General features: G+C 42.4%; 1 protein-coding gene across 1 annotated transcript; it reads left to right on the forward strand.

Moving 5' to 3' along the window:
• Nucleotides 1–8,720: 8,720 nt before the first annotated feature.
• On the forward strand, nt 8,721–15,010 carry GPN2 (GPN-loop GTPase 2). The gene is made up of 5 exons (XM_066572956.1): nt 8,721–9,167; nt 9,523–9,679; nt 10,790–10,950; nt 13,309–13,436; nt 14,570–15,010. The coding sequence occupies exons 1-5, from the start codon at nt 8,742–8,744 to the stop codon at nt 14,640–14,642; spliced, it is 945 nt and encodes a 314-aa protein (XP_066429053.1). The 5' UTR covers nt 8,721–8,741; the 3' UTR covers nt 14,643–15,010.
• The last annotated feature ends 10,181 nt before the right edge of the window (nt 15,011–25,191 follow it).

Here is a 25,191-nt window from a genome sequence, read left to right on the forward strand (position 1 = left end):
GGCAGGGGCGTAACTATAGAGGATGCAGTTGCACCTGGTACAGGAGCCTTAGGGGGCCTATAAGGCCTATTTTCTCCATATAGGGAGCCTGGTAGTATAAATAAAGCATTATACTTGGGGGGCCCTGTTACAGATTTTCAGGTTACGTCTCTGGGTATGGCTACAGATGGGGGGGGGGGGGACCCTGCTGAACTTTTGCACCCGAGCCCCTGAGCCTTCAGTTACACCCAGGCCTACAGGCATTTAACTCACCCAGCCTTCAGCGCAAAAAACTGTGGGGTCAGAATGTTCAGTACACACCTTGAAAAATGGGCTAAGGGGTCTAGATTTCAAAATGGGGTCACTTGTGCAGGGCAGTTCTATTGTTTTGGCAGCTTAATGGCCCCACATGTGAGCCATGGGGCCTGGAATTTATCCAGTTCTGCCCTGAAAGTCAAAGGATGCTCCCTCCATTACAGGCCTAGCCATGTGTCCATTAAGCAGATTGGAGCTACAATGGATATGTATCATCTTCAAGCAAAATTTATGTTCTAAAAGCCACCAGCTGCTCCTTTTAATTTGGGCCCAACTGTGCATATGGATATAATATTAGGGCCACAATGGGTATGTTTCTGAACTCAGGACAAACTGAAGTATCCATTTTGGGGTGCAAGTCTTCATTCATGTGCGCTATACAAAAAAACAGTTTTAAAAAATTACACAATTGCCAAAAAATGGAAATTATATTTTTTCCTTCTGCTTTGCTTAGATTCATTCAAAAACTGTTTCCGTTAACAAGTAATTACATTTATAACTTCTGATAGGGACCTGCGTGTCCCATTTTATGTTGCCTCTTCCAGGTCTTTCATCCTGACGTTTTGTAACCTGCATTGCTAATTTGAGATGTATTCAATAAAATAAGATTGATAACATTCAAAAACTATGGGGTCAAAAAAGACAGTACACCCTGGATAAATTCGCCGAGGGGTCTAGTTTTCAAAATAGGATCATTTATGGCGGTTCTCCATTGTTTTCACAGCTCAAGGGCTCTACAAGTGTGCAATGGGGCCTGAAACAGCTTCAAACAAAATTTCTGTTCTGAAAGCCACTGACTGCTCCTTTTGGTTTGGGCCCCGTTGTGTATACAGACAGAAGATTAGAGCCACAATGGGTATGTTTCTAAGCACAGGACAAACAGGGGTATCATTTTTGGCATGCAAATCCTCATTTTTATGTGCACTATAGAAAAAAATTGTCTTTAAAATGACATATTTGCACAAATATGAAATTTTTTTCTCTAAATTGCATTAACTCCTTAAAAGAAGTTTTTCAAATGTGCTTCCAGAATAAAGTAAACAGATGAAAATATATTTTATCAAAAATGTGCACAGTATCTTTGCGCAAATTTGAGATATTGCAAGTGAAAAAGTGGCGAAATGACAATTTCTTCAAAATTTTCCAAATTTTGGAGCTTTTAAGAAATGTATACAAATTCTATCGGTCTATTTTTACCACCTGTACAATGAAGTACAATATGTTGTGAAAAAACAACGTCAGAATTACTTTGATATGCAAAACCTTTACAGAGTTATTCTATGTTAAAGTGACACATGTCAGATTTCAAAAAATTGGCTTGGTCATTAAGGTACAAACAGGCTTGGTCACTAAGGGGTTAAGTAAATGGAGACAAAGCAGCTGGGGATACTTCAGGCCTATCCACCTACATTCACTGTAAACAAGAGTGGTTCATAGACTGAGTGACTCTGGTTTACACAGCACAATAGTTCCTTGATTTGCAGTTCTGCTAAAAACAAAGTAAATCCAACAAATGAACCATGTAGGCAGCCGCTTGTACACGGGACAACTAGCTCCTAAATTCGCTGTTTCCAGCAATAATTTGGACGATAATCACCCCCTGCAAAGGTACCCTAATACTGTTGTCTATAAAGAAACATGAAGTTAGGACTATACAAAAACTGATTGAAATATTAATTTAACCAAGAAAAATAGTCTTCAAGAGAGTAATAGTACTACCACTTAGGAGTAAGACCACTAAATAATTCCCCCCTGGAAGAGGGGGGAATGAACAAAGAGATACACCCTCCAAGATAAGGAATGTATCTGGGAAACCCAGATAGGTTTAGCTAGGAAAATAAACTGTGAATATTAACATCTGTGAAGTTGGACCCCACCGCCTGTGGAAAAAAAGGGGGATTCAAAGCAAAATATATGTATAGGAGAACTTAGTCCACATTGAAGAACTGCAAAAAAATTTAACATAAATCTTGATCCTGGGTAAGTGAGTCACCAAAATTAGAAGAATATGAGCCTCAAGGTGACCAAAATAGAGGCTCACAGAGAGGTCCTAACGTATTTTGTTACTGGCTTGGAAATCGCTGGGAGGGAGGTCTTTGTGTCTTGTGTTGGACGGGCTACTTAATCATTGTAAGGGCAGGAGCAGAGCAGTCTATTTCCTAATCTTGCAAATCAGGGAGAGGTTTGCCCATTGTAGAGTAAATTGACTGCAAGTCTGAGTAGGATCATAGTCTCACTGAACATCCAATAGAGAATATGGAGATTTTCAGAAAAAGTAAATCCCTTTTCTTTTAAAGTAGTAAAGGCCCATTTAGACACAACAATTATCGCTCAAAAGCCATCTTTTGAGCGATAATCGTTTCGTGTAAATGTACCCATCTTTAACTTTTCTGCTGAACATTGGATATCAGTTCGGCATGAAATCCATTGTTCGGCAGAACAGGTGATAAGAAGAACCGCACGCTGTGTTCTGCCCGGGGAGCATGATTACCTTGTCTCAGCTGTGAGCCCTGTGGCAGAACAAAGGGAATTTATTCAGAGAACAAGGGGTGGTCTTCTGACTACAGCTCCCAGCGGTTCACATGCTACTAATTGGTACGAATAGGCATTAGTACCAAGTAGTAGTTTTATGCAAAAACTTTTTGTTTAAATGCACCTAAAAAAGTAGTCTTAGATATCATTGTTTCAGAAGTTAGGTATAATTATATAGTGAAACTCTTATGGACAAAATGTCAGAATTCTAGCGCTTTCAATCATGATCTCACTTTTAGAACAAAATTGTGGATACAACAGATGATATCTCTTGGTTGTGTCGAGGTACCCCTGGAGCGCAAGGCACAATGGATTCTATAGAATTTTATGTATTATGAATTTGATTAAAGATGCTTTCAAGAATAGCTTTTAAGACCTCTGGTCTTGTGGCTTGGAGGGAGGCTTCACACCTTAATATTGTTTCTGCAGCCTCTATTATCTACCGTAGGTTCTCCAAATGGTCGTACATTTCACATAGAACTTTAATGTGAGTTAAGCCAATATATTGAAGTTGAGCAACATGTAGACGATTCTCATCATGAGCCTCCTCTAAGGAGCCTACACAATTTGCTATCATCTGTAAATCATGTTGAACTGTGGCAATCTCAGACCAACAAGTGTCTTTTACAGCAGAAATAATAATTTTGCCACGTTGGATTCCCCATTTGTGAGGCCTCCCTTGAATAAGTATCATCTTATAACGAATTCGAGGAAGAGTCTCTGTGGTGGGACTTAAGTAGTATGTCCATGAGGGAAGATGTTGCTACGGATATGCTACTCATTCCTTTATGCTCTGTTGTGCCTCCACTATATTGGTCATCCCAGTTCTGCAGGGGTTAAATATTGCAGCCGCCAGTGGTAGAACACTTTTAGAGGTCATTTTGATATGCAGCTGGTACTTGGTGTGCAGGCCCACAGTTTCCGCTAAGCTCAGAAGAGGTGTGGATTAGCCAGTATGGCTACCATGTAAGGATGGGACTGGAGGTTTGAACGGTAAGCCCACTGACTCCCAGCTCTACCATCTAGACTGCTACTTGCATTTGCAATTTAAAGCAGAGATCTAGGATCTCCCTTTTTGTCACGGATGGAGGCCCCAGTCAGCTGATTCCTAACAGTGGTGAGTCTCTCTGATGTCCAGGAGCGCAGGATTGAAATCACTCAGCGAAACCTGCAAAGAAAGGGGTTTCATAGGCCTTAGGACCCCTTTTGGAGGACTGTCTGTTTTCTCCTACTTTAGGCTACAGTGTCTAGGACAGTGGTTCCCAAAGTGGTCTATACTTGCTGGGGGTCCATGTCAGCAAGAAAAAAATTTGGGGGTGCACAAGATGTAAATGGGGGTCCACGTTAGCAGACCCCATTTAGGCAGGACATCATCAACATTTTGGTGTTCTGTAAATGACATAATACACCTTACACAGATTGTGTGTCCATTGTGTGTCAAATAGACATAGAAATTACTTACCTCTTTGATATTTCATAAAATTGTTTATGCAGAGTTCGCGCATAACTTTTTGGGCTCTGGCGACAAAACAGACCTGCGCAGCCGCTAAATTACCTATTAAGTTTCTACTGTACATGATTTTCACGTTATCCGCCAGAGCCCAAGAGGTTTTACACGAACTCTACCTATCTGCGTTGTGCTATGTTCATGTGCAAGTCTTTACAAGTTTTCATACCGACGCATTGCATGCGTACCTGTGGCTTATCCTGCATTATGGACTATTGCAAGAAAGTTTTTGATAGCTTTTCCATCTTCCTACCTCGTGGAAAGTGGTTTTAGCGCGGTCGCCAATCTTATTACGAAAAAAAGAAATTGATTGCAAATCACTGGAGGTGGAGATGTGAGACGATTCCTCACTAATTTGAAGCCAAATATTAAACAATTGTTATCAGAGCATCCGGCTCATCCCTCCCATTAACAGCATTATTTGTGTACTAATTTTACTAGGTTCTGATTTGTTTTGTCCCAAATCCAAATATTTACTTGCATTTTGTGTCTTTTCAATAAAGATCTGAATAAAAATTGTACGTTTTTCTTTTTTTTTTTTACAATTGTCCACTCTACAAAAAACCCTATCTAAGTGAGCAGCACTGTGCCAGCTGGGAAAAACCCGTTTGGCTTTAGTAAGTTAAGGAAAATTCAGTATTAGGCCGACTGCACGCGGGCGTCCGCCTCCGGATTCCACAGCAAATAGCGCCCATAACATGCTATTGAAAAATGATTTTTCCTGCACACAAGTGGAAATCAATTGCAATTATGGAGTAAAAGTCGCAGCATGCTCTCTTTTTAGCGGATTCCGCGCAGACGGCTTCTATTGAAGTCAATGGAAGATATCCAGCCCACGGCCCTTCCGCAATTGACATTGCAAAAAGGTTGCGGATTCCATGTCATCACTAGGCGATTTTCCGAGAAAAGCAGTGGTTTAAAAAAAAATCTGTCCTGTGCATGTCCGATGGCGAGCTGTGTGGAATGACAGGTACGTGCGGCAGCCAGCTGGGCACAGGTTCGGATTCTGCTGAGGGCTTCCAAATGCGAAATCCAACCCAGTCATGTGCAGCCAGCCTTAGGCAGACAGGGGATCTACATAAAATTTTTAAAAAATGGCCGTTATACGTTAGCAGGATTTGTAGCTCCTTACAGTGAAGGGATGAGTTCCTTTCTCTGTCAGAGGGCAATGACATCTTGATCATAAAGTTGCATAAAGCTGGAGGTTGTCTGTAACATAGCAGGGAGGGCCTGACAATATTAATTTCCGACAGTCATCCTTATTCAAGGTAGAATAGTTGCCCTGCAGTTCACTTTGGTCCCTTTAGTTGTGCATTAGAGGTCACTACCAGAGGCACACAATTGTTTTCTTTTTAAGTGTATTGGAGTGGTTGACCTCTGGGTATCCTGGTGACTCTGGTGATTTGATTATTAACCCTTTCCAATCCACTGTCTGACCTCTGAAGACATTATGATTTAAGGCTGCACAGCTCCGATGTTAGAAGACGTCCGTCGGGGTTCTCTTACTGTATATTGCCAGCCTCTCTGCTGTCAGAGCCTATCCAACATGTCACCTCATGTAATACTGGCTTTAGCCAGCAGATAGCGCCGTTGTATACCAGCAGAAAAAGAGTAAGCCCCCTAGGAAAACCAGGATACAAATTGGATTGGAAAGGGTTAATTAAAGTAGGATGGTAGCTCTGATTAAAAGGGGGTGTCCGGTTACCGGACCAGCTGTTGCTGGAATTAAAATTATAAACTAAGATATACTTTCCCCTCTGCGGCAGCAAGATTCAGGACTGTAGCCACACTGTGGTCCTTGTGATTGTTGTGATAGCTTATGTCACAGGAAAACAGGTGACCCCTGTAGCCAATTAGAGGCTGCAGTGTTACCCACTCGTTCTCCTGGCATCAGTACTCACATTCTGAGTGCCATGATGCCAGGGTCTCATTGGCTACAGTGGTCACCTGTTTTCCTGTGACATAGGCTGTCACAACAATCATCTAGACCACAGTGTGGCTGCAGCGCTGAATCCTGGTGGGCTGAATCCTGGTGGCCGCAGAGGGGAAAGAATATCTCTGTCAATAACCGTCAGTTCCCTCCCCTGCTCCCCAGCTAGCGATATTCCGCCTGGCCCGTGGGCAGGGGGCCAAACTGTAGCTAAACATTATTATACCAAGCTAATAAAGCTTTATAAACTCCTTAAAGGGGGTTTCCAGAGAAATACTATTGATGACCTATCATCAGGATAGGACATCAATAGTTGATCGGCTGGGGTCTGTTGCTCAGGACCCCGACCAATTAGCTAAACGAGTGCATGCTGTCAGCGCCGCAAATACACAGAGGTAGTTGCTGGCACATGTAACTGCAGGCATGGCTCCTATTGATTTCAATGAGAGCCATGCCTACAGTTACAAGCGCCAGCCACTACATGGGAGATCGGCACGGAGGCTTCCACTCCGGCCTCTGTGTTATTGCGGTGCTGACAGCATGCGCTTGCTCGGATAATTGGTCGGGGTCCTTAGCGATGGACTCCGGCCGATCAACTATTGATGACCTATCCTGATGATAGGTTATGGTATTTCCCTGGAAACCCCCTTTAATACCACTGGACATACAGTTATGTCCTGGGGGTCCAGGGTTTGCATGGAGCGGGATTAGAAAATGATCCTGCTCCATAGAATGTGGGTGTCGGCTGTATTTGACTGACACATGCCCGCAACAGCCGCGTTCAGTGTGAACTCTAATCACGGTTGTTAACCCTTTAAATGTCGTTGTCAATTCTGGCAGTTGCATTCATATGCCCCAATTGGTATTCTGGGACTTGAACGGCCCCCCACAATGGGATTGTGAAGTTTTGTTCCTTTGCCATGGCAGCCTGGTGCCTTCTGAAGCCTCTCTTCAGTTTCACGTGCGCACTCTCCTATACAAGTCTATGGGTCAGCATGCGCACAGGACTCTGAAAGAGTCAAATTTTTGTGCTGTGTTCCAATTACAGAGTGAAACACTGCTGGATAGCGGGAGTGTATAAAAATATATCACCTGGCTACCTGTCACGGCCTTCAACATTACCATAACTCAGTTGCTGGTGCTGTAGAGACATGACAGGTTCCCTTTAGGGAGTTACTGGCCAAGTTTATTCTATTTTTTTTTTTGTCAATTAAAAACACCATTTCTCCATTTTTTGGTATAGCCATAAAGTAAGAAGCGTGTGAGCCCATAACACTGTAAGCTCTGGCACAGTCCAGCTATCCTGAGGCTGGCTCCACACGGACCATTGAGATTTTGCCGCTTTATTCACTGCGATTTGTGAGGATCAGCGATGCTTTTTTTAGAGAATAATCTCGCATCGTATCGCTGCTGCCCACGATAAAATTGCATGATTTTTTACCGCATAAGTCAATGGGACTTTCTAATGTTAAAATCGCATCACAACGCACGTTTGTAGTGTTGTAATGCGATAAAAGGAAGCCACCATAGGAATACATGGGAGATTTTAAAAAATCGCAGAAAGATAGAGCGTGCCACGATTTTGTGTCCTCTCAACATCACATCGGTGAAAACACCACAGATGGGAATGAAGCCATTGTAAATCATTGGTTTCATATTCTGCTTTTTTTACTATCACAGCAGGCAAAAATCAAGCAACTTTTCGCCCCTGTGAAGCCAGCCTGACTGCAGTAACAACCTGGCCAGAGACTTACACACACCTTGTGTTTTCTCAGCCCAAAGTCACTGTACTGCAGATGTCTGACATGCATAGTACAGATTTCCCCGCACTGTTGCTAAGTGATGACGCGGGTCCCGCGACCTTCCCAAAATTCTCATTTCAGATAGGCCGTGGATCAGACGGCTTCCATTGACTTCAATGGAAGCCGTCCGTGCGGAAAACGCTCAGAAATGGAGCATGCTGCGATTTTTCCACCGTGAGCGGAAATCACAGTTGATTTCTGCTTGTGTGTGTGGAACAATCACTTTTATATAGCATCCTATGGACGGACATTGCTGCGGAACCCACGGTGCAACCACGGCGTGTGCATGAGGCCCAAAGTCTGTGGGAAAAAAACATAAAATTCCACACGACATTCCGCAGTAACATCCGCGCTCCCCCGCCGAGCGCCCCGTGTTTTGGTAATGTTGTACGTCTGCCCGGGGCGCATATATCTATATTACATTCAAGTTCGGCACTAACAACCAATCAGGTTGAAGAAGACGAGCCAAACAACCAATCCGAGTGAATCAGATAAGCCAAACAACCAATCAGGTTGAACCAGACAAGCCAAACAACCAATCCGATTGAATCAGATAAGCCAAACAACCAATCAGGTTGCTGGATTCAGCCAGCCGTAGGAGGGGAGGACCGCCAGCAAGCACCGCCGTATGACCTCATCAGCAGGCGCCGTGCAGGAAGTAGTCTCCTCTGACAACATGGAGGAGGCGGCAAGCGGTGGGCATAAGCTGCCGCTTCTCGGCTTCGGCCAGGCGGTGATCGGTCCCCCCGGCTCCGGGAAGACCACCTACGTCCGTGCTATGTATGCGCTCCTCACCAGCATGGGCCGCCGGGCTGCCATCATAAACCTGGACCCCGCCGGGGAGGACGAGCCCGGGGCGGCGGTGACCCTGCAGGAGCTGCTGGCGCTCCCGGAGGTCATGTCGGCGCTACACCTGGGACCTAACGGCGCCCTACTGTACTGTATGGAGTACCTGCAGGGGAACCTGGACTGGCTGCGGGACCGGCTGCTAAGTCTCCGGGGAACGTACCTGCTTTTCGACTGTCCCGGACAAGTGGAGCTCTACACCCACCACCCCGCGCTGCCCACCATCCTGCGGCAGCTGCAGAGCTGGGGGCTGCGGGTAAGGAGATCTGCCCGGCCGGGCTGAGAGCTGGCACCGTGCACAGCCGGCAGAATGGGGCGGGTGCTGCACCAGAGCTTCAGTCTAGAGACCAGTCCTGCCACCAGGATGAGCCAGCTGCCACGGCTGGGGGTCCCTGACTCAGACACGCAGCTGCTTCATCAGCCATAGCTGCCTGCAGTGCAGAGAGGGCATAGAGTGGTATGGGCAAGGGATACAGATCAGCTGCTGCTGTAGACAATCCTGTAGAACATGCCAGCTGGCTGTGGGTATTCCTGACTGCCAGTGGGCATTGCTGGCACCGCTCTTCTGTGTTAGGAGATGGTTTTAATGTGTACTTGTCTTCTCCTGGCAGCTGTGTGCCGTGCACCTCGTGGACTCCCACTACTGCACAGATCCGGCCAAGTTCATCTCCGTGCTGTGTACCTCGCTGAGCACCATGCTGCACGTAGACCTGCCCCTCGTCAACATCCTCTCCAAGGTGGACCTCATAGAGCAGTACGGTAGACTGGGTGAGTAGCAGGTTAGGGAGCCTGGTATCATCGGGTGCAGCTATAGTGCCCTGTACATAACCGTGTATCTCACGGACGCTGTCGTGCGCAGTGTCACTTGTTTCATTTTATTTTTTTTTTAATTACCCAATCTCATAGCGCATTGTGTATGCAACACCGGCCATAGGGAACGTATTGTGTATGGACGGAGTTGAATAGGCTACTCTTAGAGACCAATAGGGCTGTACGCATGTAATACACAGTGAAAGGGCATGCCACAATCTTTTTTACATGTGTATTACACGTAACATATGTGCACTAATGTGAGGGGATCAATGTACTTTCATTGACACCATTCACCACGTATTACGCAGGCGTGCATCACATGCAGAATACGCTGTGAACTCACTCTTCTGGGAATGAGACCTTATTGTGTGTGTGTGTTTGTTTAGTTTTTTTTTTAACTACTATGTTCTAGACTTCTTATTGTAACTAGATTGACGTGGTGTTCGCCACGCGAACGTAAAATGGGTTCATTTACGTTTGCAATGTTTCCCTGCATAGCACTGCATTGCTGCGATTTTTCTTTACTTTTTTTCCTGCATAGCATCGCATTTCCTTTCTTTTTACGATATCGCCCATTGTTTTCAATGGAGCCGTTGGAAGCAGCGCCTGCCCCATTGAAAGCAATGGATGAACATCACAATCCTCTGCCACAGTTGTGACAGCAGTGCCGGGGATTCCTTAAGCCCCGCATGGCTAAAGTACAACAGCGCTGCTAGACTTAATATAGGAACTTTCCCCCGGCCTGACAGTCACTCATGTATCAAACTCAAATGTTAGGATTTTACAGCAGTGGTGAATATGTCACAAATCTAATGACACCAAAGGTCACGCAAAGGGGGCAAAGTGTGGTGCAAGAAAAAGTCTGGAGGTTTTGTCTTTTACATTCGATATGCCATAATGTTTCTTAATAGTACAGTTGAGAGTTTTGGTTTATTTAAGAGTTGTTCAGCATTTCCTGTTGTTGTGACTATTCTGCTAAACAAAAAGTGGGACACTTCAGCTTTGGTGAATGTTCGAATAGTAATCAGTTCTGAATATAATAACATGTATCTGCTTCCCTTGCAGCTTTTAACATTGACTACTACACTGAGGTTATGGACCTTTCTTACTTGGTGGAACACTTGACCTCTGATCCATTTTTCCGGCGCCATCGAAGTCTCCATGAGAAACTGGCAGAGGTCATTCAGGATTATGGGCTGGTGTCATTCATGCCACTTAGCGTCAAGGTCAGGAGGGCCGAAGAGACTTTTGTGTAGAATATCTCTGCAGTTACTTGGAGTTTAGTAAACGTTATAATAGACGTTACTACTTATTTTCACCTGCTCCCTCAAATATGTATACATGAGTCGCTGTAAAGAAACTCCTTTTTGTTTAGGTTGATCTCCAACTCCTGCTGTGACATCTGAGTCATACAAAAATGCTGTGTTAGGCTGGGTTCACACGGGGCGGATTTGCCACACGGAATTTTCTTGTGGCAAGTCCGCCTGTGGCCGCGAATCCTGGTATGAGCCAGCCATGTCAGAAAATCTCATCCACACAGGGAGGCCAATCTGTTGTGGAAAAGCCGGCGGATTCAGAAGATGCAGCATGTCAATTTTTTTTTTCTCTCCCTCGCTCCGGCCTCGCTCCTCTCTGAGGAGAGAGAGCCACAGTGGAATGCCAGTAGCTGCACCACCCAAATCCTGCAGCAAAATGCCGCGGGTTTTGAAGCTGTGCTGTTCCAGCGGAATTCCCGCAGTTTTTCGGTGCGGCCAAACTGCGGGAATTCCGCTGGAAATCCGCCCCATGTGAACCTAGCCTAAGAGTGTGTTCACATGTGGATTTACTGTGGATTTTCCACAATGGAAAAATCTGTGTCAAAATCCACACTATTTTGTGCAGATTTTGACTTGATCCTGGTGCAGACACCAACATCTGCAATGAAGAATATACTGCCGCTTTGTATGTATATCTGCACCAAAATCTACCACATGTGAACGCACACTAATACTGTCTAGAAAAGGTCTGGTAATGTATATCGCAGTTGAGCACCATTTTGTAATGTTTTGGGTTATGACCACAGTGGGGGTTTTGCTGCTATCCTTTGGCAGAATCTGTGAATTCACCATGGATATCGCACCGCTCCTTACAAGGTGTGAAATCCGTAGCATAGACTGATGCCGTAGCACGGCAGATCAATTTGTTACAGGGTTTTAAAAAAAAAAAATGTCTTTCTTTTCTGTAGTGTCTGTAATACACTGCAGAAGTTCCACACACAGTGCCAGTCCTGAGGATCCGCAGCATTTTCACTGTGTGAACACACGCCATAACAGTCCTGTAGTAATATGTGTACACTTCGGCACATTCTTTTCAATTCACCACCAGATCTGTCAACTTCTCTGTGAAGGATGAATGTGATATGTGTATTTTGCACAGAAATGAGTCCTCTTGCTGTGTTGAACACTTTCCGCACTCGCATGCTTCATAATTATATATTTTACATAAATATCCATAAGACCGACTGCAGACGGCTGGGTCAGATTCCGACTGAGAGATTCTTGCAGCGGGATGCGACCCCGTTCCCCTGCAGTGACCTTCGACTTAACTGTCCAGCGTCTTCACTCTGCGCTGTGGCTGTACCGGCTGGCGCACAGCTGCACATGTGCAGTGCAGAGCCGGCGCGTCAGCAATAACGCGGCTGTGCTCGCACTGAAACAGGACATGCTGCGATTTCCATCCCGCGAGCAGAATCACAGTTTATTTTTTAATGCATGTCCTATGTGTAGTATTTGCTGCGGGATCCGAAGTGCAATACGCCTTAAGTGTAATTTTTGGAAAGATGTGCCTATTGAAATCGGTGTAAAAGGAAACACTGCCTTTGTTGTTCATTGCAATCAATATTTCAAGAGCTGAATATGAAATGAAGGCTTTGATTGGTTGCTATGGGCAACAAAAACAGATTTTTAAAAAAAATGTTTTTTTAAATTTTTTTAGAATGTATAAATGATGCAACAGACAGAGGTAGTGAATAAAATCCAATTGTTTATTGAGATAAAGCAAATAGATAAGCCACATAGACAGATGCATGCTTTGGATGCACTAAGCTTCCTTACTCATGGCTGCTGACAGTGGAGTCCCAGCAGGTATTTAAATAAACATCGACTAATCCAGAGAACAATGTGACACGGCGTTGCAGAAATGTGTGTTGCTGTCATTAATAATCTTAAGTTCTAGTGACCTAGAGATGCACTCGTTTATATTCATGAGTTGCAGTGACGGCCTTATAGTGTTTTTACGTCCTGCAGATGTAGAATGTGTAAGAAGGGAGATAGCGGGGCGACCTCCCTTCATATATCTCAGGTGCTGCCAGATATCGGCTGTAAGAATACCTGTCAACAGCTGCAATGAGCCGTGCTGCTCATGGGGCTGTTAACCCTTTAAATCCGCTATCAATTCTGACAGCGGCATTTAAATCCCCCGAACGATGTTTAAGTGGAACAGAACTAAATATACATACTGTTTATCTGGAATAGTGGGTATGTGATAGTTTACAATTCTCTATATTATATAGGAGCTAACAGCCTTCTTGCTTTGTGCTTGTTTAGGATGAAGAAAGTCTGAAGAGAGTCTTGGCAGCTGTGGACAAAGCCAACGGCCTCTGCTTTGGGGAGGGCAATCAATCGCTAGGAGTTCTTATGTCTGTTGCAGTGGGAGCAGACTTTCATTTCACATCGTATCCTTTTCTTCAAATAGAAATGTCTTTAGATATAATGCTGGTAATTTATTAAATGCACCAGGTTGATGGCTCAAATCATGCAAAAAATTGATATTGGTTCATCACTCTTCGCCTCACCAGTCAGTTTTGAGTGGGATTTAGAAAGAGGGTGTCTAAGTGGAGGGGTTGTAAAATGAACCAGGTTTGGCATAAAGTAAACCAAGAGGTGAGGTAAAAGTTTCTAACCTACTGTAACAAAATGCAGTAAATTTATGACCAAGTGCAATCCTATGATAACTTTGCCAGAGTTTCTGGCTGTCTTTTCTAGGTATATAAATAGTGAAACTGCTGGCAGCTATGTAAAAGTTTGTACAAAATATGTGCAAGAGCCATATTACAGAGCCTATAGACTTCTATGGGGGCCATAATGTACTGTAGAGACTCTGTACATGAGGCCTAAGAGCCTTACACTTACATGAGCAATGTTATCGTGCTGCGAGACACACGAAAATAGAACCCATTATTTGTAATGCTTGTATTTACACGGGCGATCTTTCTCTGGGCGATGCTGTGAGATACAAAAATCGCAGCATGTCATAGTGAATATCTATTTTAATTTTTTGGGTGATATCGCCCACTTATTTTCTATGAGAGCCCAAACAAAAAAAAATAATTGCATCAGACTCTGATGCAGATGTGTTTTTTTTTTGTTTTTTTGTTTTTTTTCTTCTTTCTTTCCCTATTGGAAAACAGGCCTCCCCCCCCCCCCCCCCCACCATTATTTTTGGTCTATATTACATGTTTATAATGGACGGCATAAACCCCATTGATTTGCATTGGGCTATACAGATGTGCGTTGTTTACACAGCATCTCCTCTTGGTCTATATGATGGCAATTAAAGTCTGTGGGATCACATAAAAATGCAGTTGCACTGCACGTGGGTAGGGGCAGTGGTTAAAAAAAATTGACATTGATTGGGCCTTTTTTGCACATGAAAAAAAAATGCAGAGAATTTGCGTACAAAAAACCAATATGCATATAAACATGCAGTAAAAACGCTGCTTATTTCGTGGAAAAAAATTTCATAGGCCGTGTGAATGAGCCTTTTGTTTCATAGCTATTCTTTGTCTTGCCTTAACAAACACTGCAGAACACTAGCCTTTCAGGAGAAATATGTTGAAGAAGAAAAAAGAACAGTAGATGAAGAAGCATTAGACTTGTGATCACCAAAGGCCTACGAGTTTGTTTTTTTTGTTATGTTTGTGTTTACAAAAAAAACTCCTCTGTGAATGCAGCCTTATGAGCTGCTCACTGACTACACAACAAACCCTCTGTAAGACACGGGTGAACACAGTGGTCTTCTCCCATTCCCTCCCGTTGTCATCGCACCTGAAGTGAAGGCAATATTCCACGTAGAAAGAATCCAGCACCAAGTGTGGCATTAGCATAGAACTTGGGTTTTATTGTATATCTACAAAATACAGGCCCAGCAACGGAGGACAGTCTTATTCATAGCATGTCCTTGTTTGTGTAATCCTCCCCTTAAACATTTGAAACAGTCATGTGACCAATAAAATATGGAAATTCTCAATTTGCAAATTTTATTTAAATTATTTTAAAATTGGTCCTGGATCCTTTCTATGTGTAAGTTTCTCTTATGTGTGCACGTAACCTTTCAGCTAATTTTGGTGCAGTATGCAGCTGGTTATTTCTCATAAACCTGTCCAGATGGATGGCTGTTTTGTGGTAGGTTGGACTCTGCATTCGGTGTGTGAACAGCAACCATTGGGATTGGCTATTTTCACCACTCGCTGATAGATTTCTCTGAGTTGTTCAGAACAAGCCTTAGAGATAGTTTGTTTCAAATTATTTATTTTTTTGTATAAAAAATATATATAACTCGAAAAAATGTGTGATGTGTTTTCTCTGACAGAGTCATAAAACTTATACAGATAGTCCCCTACTTGCGAACAGGTTCCGTTCCAGGAGCCTGTTCGCAAGTCCGAACAAATGGTTGTATGGAGGGGATCGCGGGTGGATCCCGCTCCATACAATGTCGGGTGCAGGCTGTTCTTACAGCGGACACCCGGCGGCAGCAGTTCCGACGAGCCGCGCCGCTTGTCGGAACTGTTAACACTTTAAATACCGCTCTGAAAGCGGTATTTAAAGTGTTAACAGTTCTGCCGAGCAGCGCGGCTCGTCGGAACTGCTGCCGCCGGTTGTCCGCTGTAAGAAACAGTCGGCACCTGCGTTCAGGGGGCCCGTACAGCGTCCCACGATGAGATCGCGGGACGCTGTGCGGTTGCTAGGCAGCCGAGGGCCTCCTGAAAGGCCTCAGGGCTGCCTATGTAGACTGCCTATCAAGCGCACGGCTTGATAGGAACTCTGCATAGACAGCCCTGGGGCCTTTCAGGAGGCCCCCAGCTGCCTAGCAACCGCACAGCATCCCGTGATCTGATCGGAAAGGCTTCTATCAGGCTTGATAGAAGCCTCTCCGGTCCCTGCACAGCATGATGTAATGCCATAGCATTACATCATACTGTGCAGAACAGATTGTTTGTTTGCATCTTGCGAAGTTCGTAAATCGAACGTTCACAAGTCGGGGACTATCTCTATTGTTAATCGGACACTGCGGTGTCTAGAGCTGCTGTTTAAAAGGGGTTGTAGAAATGCTTTCTGAATATAGAGTGAAAGAATAGCTGCACTTTCAGCTAACGTTTTGACATGTGATAGACATAAAAAATAGTGATCCATGATGGTCCTGCTGTTGAGACCCTTGCTGCTACAAAAATCATATATAGGAATGAGAATTACCATTACTGCCTATTTTACCTCTGACAGAGTAACGCATCAGTTCTAACTGAGCAAATATTACTCTGGAAAAGGATATCAAATTGTAACTACAACTACAGCATATTCAATTAATCTCCTGATGACCCGCTTAAACTAGCGGAGAAACGCGTCGAGATAGAAAGAGATTGAAAAGTATTACAATCTGAGCCTATGAATGCTCTAATCGAGATTACAAAAAGAACAACAAATACAAATTAATGTGTGTCCATGCAGCCACCTTACAGTCATTGGAAAGGAATTGGGTCCTTACTATTACTAATGAGACTGTCTGACACTACATTATATGATAGAAAGAGACTATGAGCCCCAACACACCTGAACTCCACTTGGACTAAGAATTATACTTTGCCAAGATAAAGGTCTCATATTCTCCGTATCTACAAACCTTCCATGTTATAACAAAAATACGGGAAGAGATGCGTAAGATACAAATTTGATTTTACCTTGACCCGAGCTCTATGACATAGCGACAGCCACTACATCGGCTCACTTTAGAAACATATCTTATACGGTGCCTCTTATGCAAAAAAGAAGGGCACGTGATAACCAATTAAGTAGCCCTAGTCGCTTGTCTTTGTCAGAGGTATATAAATCTAAATCAATCTAGAGGGTTATTTGTAGTGCCCTATTTTTGTCTGTGTTTTTAAAGTTATCTAATAAAAGGAATTGATTTTATTTATGTCTAAACTGTGAAGGGCTAAAAATATACTCGGTATTGCTGCAGGCGTAAAAGTCTGATCTATCAAAGTAACGTAGTCAGAAAAAAAAACTAAAGAACGCCAGAATTGCTCTTTTTCCATCACACTGTCTACAAAAAAAATGTAATAAAAAGCGATCAAAAAGTTGTGTGTACTCAAAAATGGTACCAGTAAAAACCACAGGACATCCTGCAAAAAAATGAGCCCTCGCACAACTATGCTGATTGAAAAATAAAAAAGTTATGACTGTCAGAAGATGGTACCAAATAATTAAAAAAAATATCTCTTAGGAAAAAAATAAAAGTACTACAGTAAAAAACAAAAAAATAAATTGGCTATCGTAGTAATCATAGTGACCAATAGAATTAAGTTATCATGTAATTTTTGTTGCAGTGTGTATGCTGTAGAAACAGAATTCTGTGTTTTTTCCATTTCACTCCACTTAGAATATTTTTAAAGGTTTTTCAGTACCATAAAAAAATACAACTTGTCCCGCAAAAAACAAGCCCTCAGACATCTACACTGATGGATGAATACAAGAGTTATGATTTTTTTTTTTTTTTTTAAAGGGGGGAGGAAAAAACAAAAATGGAATAAAAAAGGTCCTTAAGGGGTTAAGGACCAGTAGAAATGAATCATTTTCCAGGATTATATCTGTGACTTCATCTGTGAGAGATGCAGCAGCAACTATGGCACTAATACAAGAAATGGGCCATCGTCTAGATCTACAGCAATAAACCAACTGTCTATAGTTTGAGATAGAACATATCACCTTGGCAATTGAGTGTATAAATCATACTTGAAAAGTATGACTTAGGCCCTTATTTATTGTCAGACATTCAATGCAAGAAAGTAGTGTTACAAGTAAACATTCACATTTGTTCATTTGTTACCTAGATTATAATGTAATACACTTTAAGTGAACCCTTGTTATTAATTTGATTCTGTTTGCAATCTACTTATCAGGCTTCTCAAGTACACAATTGTATTATTACGGTTTTAGCATCATAATTCAATAGTATTGAAACATGCAAAACCCATTATATTGAATATACCATGTACTTGCGTTCAGCACACATCAAGCATGTATGTATGTATATATATTCATATATATATATACCCATCGTCAAAAAAAATCAAGCACCTAGAAGGAGTTGTTACAATCATGCATATAAAGTTTAATTTGATTCTAACATTAATACAAGTGATTACAATATCAGAGCAAAAGAAAAATGTATTGCTAAAAACTGCACACTTGAAGGGAGGCTCTACTATTCTGTTGGACCACCTCTAGCTTGAATGCAAGATATAATATGGGTGGGTATGGAGGCATACAGGTTCTGTATGGTATCCTGCGGCACATTGGTCCACATTTGCTGTAATCGAACCTCTAGATTGTGAAAACTTGTAGGCTGTTGAAGTTGTCATTCAAGATGAACCTACGCATGTTCTATTGGTGATAAATCTGGACACTGGGCAGCCACGGTAGTGTGGCAATGTTGTGAAGGCATTCCTGTGCTTTGTGTGACCAAGCATTATCCTGCTGGAAAATGTCTCTTGGTAGATCTGTCTTGAGAAACGAAGTCCTAAACATATCACTGAGCTGCCATTGTCCCTAGCTAGTATCACTAATTGTGACCAGCTGTCATATATGCTGGCCCACCACAGCATCATGCCAGCAGGAGCAAGGATTGAGGCGCTCACCCTTGGGTTTACAGACGCAAACATGGCCATTATCAGTGCCCAAACTAAAGATGGATTCATCACTGAAGACAACCTGGAGCATCCCATAGGGAGATCCTGGACACCTAACATCCGTGGGGAGCTGGGAGGGTAAAATGATGGCTTGTCACCGTTCCTACGCACCAGAAAAATCCTCGGCGGAGAGTAATTACAGACACAGACAGTCTTTGAGTACCATGGGTCCCTGGGAATGGGTAGGGCCTGGTATAAACTTTACTTTAGCAAACTTGAAAAACAATTATTACAAGGTAGTTTCATTAAAGTCTTTACAGTGCAGGTAAGACAAGAGATTTGAGGTCAAGGAGGAAACGCAAGATGATACCGGCCCTGCAGTCTACGTTATCTGCCAGGATCCACTCCTGGAAGGGAACACTCCGGAGGAGGAAAGGGGTAGGGTCACTCCATAGACACTCTGTCAGCAATTATTAACTTGAAGTATTCCCACCCAGCCTAGGCGATGCATGGGTGAGACTATTAAAGGGAGTACTTTTATGCGGTGATCCTGGCATTGGACAGCTGCGTAGCAAAAACTTGAAGATTAATTAGTACCTCTGCACTGGCCTATCTCAATCACTCCTATTTATACCCTCTCTCGTACCACATGACAGACTGATACATTTTCATGCAGACTACGATTTTATTAAAGTTAACCTCTCAAGCGCTGCAACTGTGCAACATACACATTGGAAATAAGAAGACAGGCTTACACAGTGCATCTGCATGAGACAAACATGTATGACATTTATGGAAGGGACCAGGATGATGTGCTGGGCCACTACACAACCCCCTTCTACTCTGTAGCAGTCCAGTTTCATTCTTTACAATGCCAAAGGCAGTACACATAATGGACTCTATGAGAGCAAATGTCCTTTAGCCAAGTGCCTGGAAATGGTTTTGGCAGACAATTGGGCCTGTAACAATGGTGCCACCTCTCTGTGGATGGCGTACAATGAAACAGTTGGACTGCTTGAGCTTGTCAGATGATCACTCTTTTATGATTGCCTTGCGTGCAAGCAGTCATGCATCCACTGGTCCCAGCACCACCTAACATTCTGGTCAGAACAGCCCAGTTGGTGAGCAATTTGTCAATATGATCATCCAGCTTCTTGCTTTACAATAATGTGTTCCCTATCAAACTCTGTTAACTGGACAAACTCTTTTGATCGCATTGTAGAAGCATATGTAGTAGTCAACAAGCTCTACACAACTGGAAAAAGAGGTTCACTACACACAAGTAGCCTCTGCAAGCATTTTAGGACCTCTGGCAAAACCGTTCATCTTATCACACCATAATTAATCATTTGCATATATGCCTAAGATGTAGCTGCATGCTGAGCTTTGCAGCAAAACAACTTTCTAGGTCCTTGATTTTTTTGAGTTTGTATATGTGTGTGTGTATGTGTGTGTGTGTGTGTATAAACACACACACACACACACACACTGATATAGAGATATGCTTCCATTCTGCTATATTCGTATGTGTTGAGTGGAAAAACCTGAAAGAAATCCTACATACATCTGCATCCACTTACATCGCTTAGCTCTATCGCTGCTACTGGTCTGCTAACTGTTTGAGAATGTTTCTCCCAGCTGTCCAATGGCATACATGAACCATATAACTTACAGAGACAATACACAATACACAAATAACAAATCCACATTATTAATGATCAAATAAGACCAGATTTAACAAAAATGATATCCTATCATTTCTGCGGTTATATCACAGATCCTCAGTATACGATTTCTACACTCTGCTGTCTGACCTGAGCGCACCCCTCTGACTGGAATGTACTTTATCTCTTTGAGGGTGCATTCACACGAGCGTAGGCGTATTTACGTTCGCACGTGCGCAGCGTTTAATCGCCGGAAAGAACGTTTTTCGGCGATCATGACCAGAGCTAGAAAGCGTATTATCGTTTGTTCCTACTTTGCAAACTATCTTTTTGGCCATCGAATATGCGTTAGCGCGTATTTCGGTCGCATATGTTCCGTTTTTTTTTCGGGTTGCTGTTTTTACGTGCCGTAAAATCGCCCGTGCGAACGAATACATTGGAAACCAATGCCTCAGATGGTCACGTTTATACGATTGGGCGCAAAAACGTGCCGTTTATGCGCTCGTGTGAACGCACCCTAAGACATTGAAGAGAAAAAAAATCACTCTAAGCAAGTAACGGAATTGTATAGCAGATTTTACAGTTTTCCTTCTTCTATTTTTACATGCTCTAACCAAAATTTCACATATTTCCAAGCAGGGACTTCCATACAAAGCCCTTCATTTTGCCTATGCAATCACTTTCAAACGTTCTCAATCTGCATCCAAATATCCAGTCTTTGCCAAACCCCAATCTATTTGGCACCCCAAGAATGCACATTTGCCAGAATATTTGAGCATGACCTCCACTAGCTCATCTCATTGTCCCTCGGACATTTATACACTCATCCCAGATAAGCTGCAGCTGCAAATATTGTTCCCCAAATGGTTAATTCTAATGAAAGCTTTCCTGAAGTCTTTTAATTTCTTAGTTAGGAATTCCACTAATTCAGAATTCCTGCTATAATGTCATTTGGTGAATGACTACCGAATGGAAACTTCCATGAAGTCTTTTAATCCGTTCTGACAATCAGGTAACCATTAGATTGAATAAACACAAAACTATCAGTATGAGACTGAAACCTTTGAACAAAATGTACATCTATCCAGCAAAGAGTAATCTTACAATGTGTTACATTCATCTGTACAGGTTATTCACATGCACTCCTCTACAATTACAAATAAGCATAATTATTCAACCTGAAGCATAGGCTTTATGTCTTATGATCCAGATTCACTAGACAAGTCTACAAGAGTCTCTTAATGTCTTCATGGTAATTAAATATAAATACTCAGAACAACTTAAATGAGACACTTGATTTATACATGTGAAAAATCACTTAATTAGACTGCGAATCTATGAGTGACGCCATGATAGAAGCTAAAGCAGCAGTAAAAAGTTGTAACAAAAACAAATTTTGTAACTTACTGTGGCTTATATTTTACATATGTTCAGCCTCCACCTGTATTTGGCAATTCACTAGATTTCTAGTGAATGTAGCGCTCAGGGCGAAATGCTCATAACAATAAATAGTAAGGTGCCTGCTGTTACCTATAGACAATAATGCAACAAACAAAAGGTCAGAATGGAAAATGAGAATAAAGATTACAATGCATTGATAGATAGATATTTGGAAATCGTATTCCATCAGGGACACACATCACCCACACCACAAGTGTATCCAAAAGCACAGCCAAGGGGAATTACTGAATAATAAACTAGGGACATAAGTGAACAAAGGTCAGGACAGGGAAAACATGTAAAAAGAAACTGATATACTACAAGAAGCAGTTATAGATCAGTCTTTCATTTAGACTCTTAATAAACCAAAAAAAAAAAAACAGAAAAAAACTTTCTTTATAGCTGCGCTACAACATTAACCCTTGAGTATAAAAGGGAATAAGCCTCTCTACAACCTCAGTTCCATAGAAAGCAAATACTTTTTATTCCCCACATAACAATCAAATACAAGTAAATGCTTTTAACGATTTACTTGTATTTGATTGTTATGTGGGGAATAAAAAGTATTTGCTTTCTATGGAGCTGAGGTTGTAGAGAGGCTTATTCCCTTTTATACTCAAGGGTTAATGTTGTAGCGCAGCTATAAAGAAAGTTTTTTTCTGTTTTTTTTTTTTTGGTTTATTACTTTTCCCCATATGTTTTTTAAACTTTTGGGGTATTTCTATAAGCTGCTGCTCTCCAGGACAGTATGGTTGAGTACTATTAGATACACATAGATTTGCTCTTCTGGATAAGACAAGAAGACCCTTCAGCAAAGAAACCTTAGAAAAGGCGAACTTGGATTCCCGGTGCAGGCGGGACACAAAAAGCTTTTTTTTTTTGCTCCGCCTGACACCTGGTAAGTAGAATCCCATACAATTATCTTTTTCCTTCTGGCTATGGCGCCCTCCCCAACTTTTGTTTTCATTTAGACTCTTCAGAGACACTGAATTCATGTGGTAAATCCAGGCTGCTTCTTTTTGTAGGAGTTTATTGTCTATGTCCCCTCTTCTATTATTTGAGCGTATTACCTCTATGCCCTGAAAACGCAGCTGAGCCAAATCGCCTCCATGATGTTGCTGCATATGTGATGCGAGTGGTGTTTCATCACCATTCCTAATGTTCCGAATATGAGCGAGGATACGTCTTCTGAATTGTGTTGTTTTACCGATATCATATAGGGGACAGGAACATTTAGCCAGATAAACAATGTTAGATGTCCAACAGTTGATAAACTTTCTGTTGTAGTACGTCTTTTTAGTGGATGCACTGGGGAACATATGGTTCTTGAAAATATTTTGTCATGCTTTGCAGCCAGAACACGCATATGTGCCCAAAAATTATTCTATTATTTTATCCAACCCCATACTGCTTGCAATCTGGGGTACATGATGGCTTTTGGTGGGCCTGTCCCTAACATATTTCCTGCGGCGATATATAATGGAAGGTTGGGTAGGCAATAGATCTTTACTATCTGGATCTTCATGCAAAATGGCCCAATAGCGGTTATGTATAGAGTGCACTTTGGCCGAACCATTATCAAGAGTCCCTATGACACTAATCTTATTATTGGTTTGATCTCGCACCCGCAGTAAGAGTAGCTCATCTCTATTCTGTTTGGAAGCAAAGACAAGAGCTGAGTCAACAACCTCACGGTGATAACCTCATTGAATAAATCTCTCCCTAAGTTTGAGTGATTCATTACAAATCTACTTCGTCAGAGCGTTTCCTCCTGACCCTGAGGAATTGGCCCTTAGAAATTCCCCTTTTGAGTGGCATGGGGTGTTGACTATTCTAGGAAAGAAGGCTGTTAGTAACTGTACATTTGCGATACATAGTGGAAGAGAGGAGTCCATCACCAGTTTTACTGATTGCGATATCTAGTAAGGAAATGAAGTTCTGGTGTATACCTGATGTAACCTTTATGCCTAGATTGTTAACATTTAAATGGTCACAAATTCATAAAACGAGCACAACTAAAATTGTATATTGTCGGTCCATGTCTCTGATGACTCTGAGAAAACACACTTCTACTCCCACCAGCCCAGCTACAGATTTGCATAAGAAGGAGCACAGGAGCTCCCCGTCGTGGTACCCCATAGCTGGGGGAAGAAGGGATCATTGATTAAAAAATAGTTGTGCGTTAGCACATACTCCAATAAGTCAATCACAAACTGGTTGTGTTTTTCAAAGTGCACACCTCTCTGATTCAGAAAATATTTAACCGTCTCAAGGCTACCTTCATGTAGGATGGAGCTATTGAGTTTTTATGTCCTAGCTTGCAAGTTTAACATAGGGCTCAACTGACAGTCCCTCCTGGTGACAAAAGGATTTCCATAGTATCCTTTATGCAGGATGGTAATGACAATACAAAGGGGCGCAATATTCAATCAATGCAAATGCTTGAGTTTTGGCAAACATTGTCCATCCCTGAAAGTATTAGATGCCCTTTCAGGGGATTGTTCCCTTTATGTATTTTGGGTAAACTGTAAAAGGACACAATATGTGGATACTTTGGTAACATGAACTGATATTCGTTAAAGCCAATGCAGCCAGCCTCCCTAGCCGCAAGTAAGATATCCTTATGGGTTTTGGTAAATGAGTCTGTTGGGTCAGTACCAAGTTTCCTATAGGTTAGGGTGTCATCCAGAATGTATTCACAAGTAGTGAGCGACCGATGACAGTGCGTGCCAGTAGGGAGGGCTCTGCGTGCCGCCTCTGGCACGCGTGCCATAGGTTCACCACCATTGTGCTAGAGGGTGCAGGAGGGGAAATTTAAAGAGACCTTGTTCGATCACAGAGGACATTATGTCAGATATAGAGAAAAGTTTCCTACACCATCAAATAAGGACAAATAACAATAAATCTGTTGGGTTTCCTTTGGATTTTTGGCACGTTTAGTGTCACGCAGAAATCCAATATACAACAAATAATGGTTGAAAGGTTACTAGACAAGGTGCCCATCCCCTCCAGATGCAGGCAAGCTGCCTGACTTTCCATGACTAGACTGACAGTTGGGCAGTGCCAAATATACAAGCAGTAATAAAAAAATAGAAGAGAAAGGGCCCTCAGGACTCAGCTAGGTGATTAGATTATATATTGTGAGATAATAACTGCTCCACTCACTTGGTCAGCAGAAGAGAACATTATTAGAAGTCCCTCATTCAGCTTAGGTATCCGTCAATCTTCATGAATTTTCATAAGTTTATTAGACTCAACATATTTGGGCCTATCACCGAGGGAATCACTAAAATATAACTTTTATTAGGTAAAGATAAAAATAAAAATGTATAAAAGGCGTGGACTCTTATTCCAGTTACACTCCTACTGGACAAGTAGATATTCTAACAGTAGTAAGTCCATATAAGTATATACCAGATGAT

The sequence above is a fragment of the Eleutherodactylus coqui genome, chromosome 1 (genome assembly GCF_035609145.1).
Source record: "Eleutherodactylus coqui strain aEleCoq1 chromosome 1, aEleCoq1.hap1, whole genome shotgun sequence".
Taxonomy (NCBI): domain Eukaryota; kingdom Metazoa; phylum Chordata; class Amphibia; order Anura; family Eleutherodactylidae; genus Eleutherodactylus; species Eleutherodactylus coqui.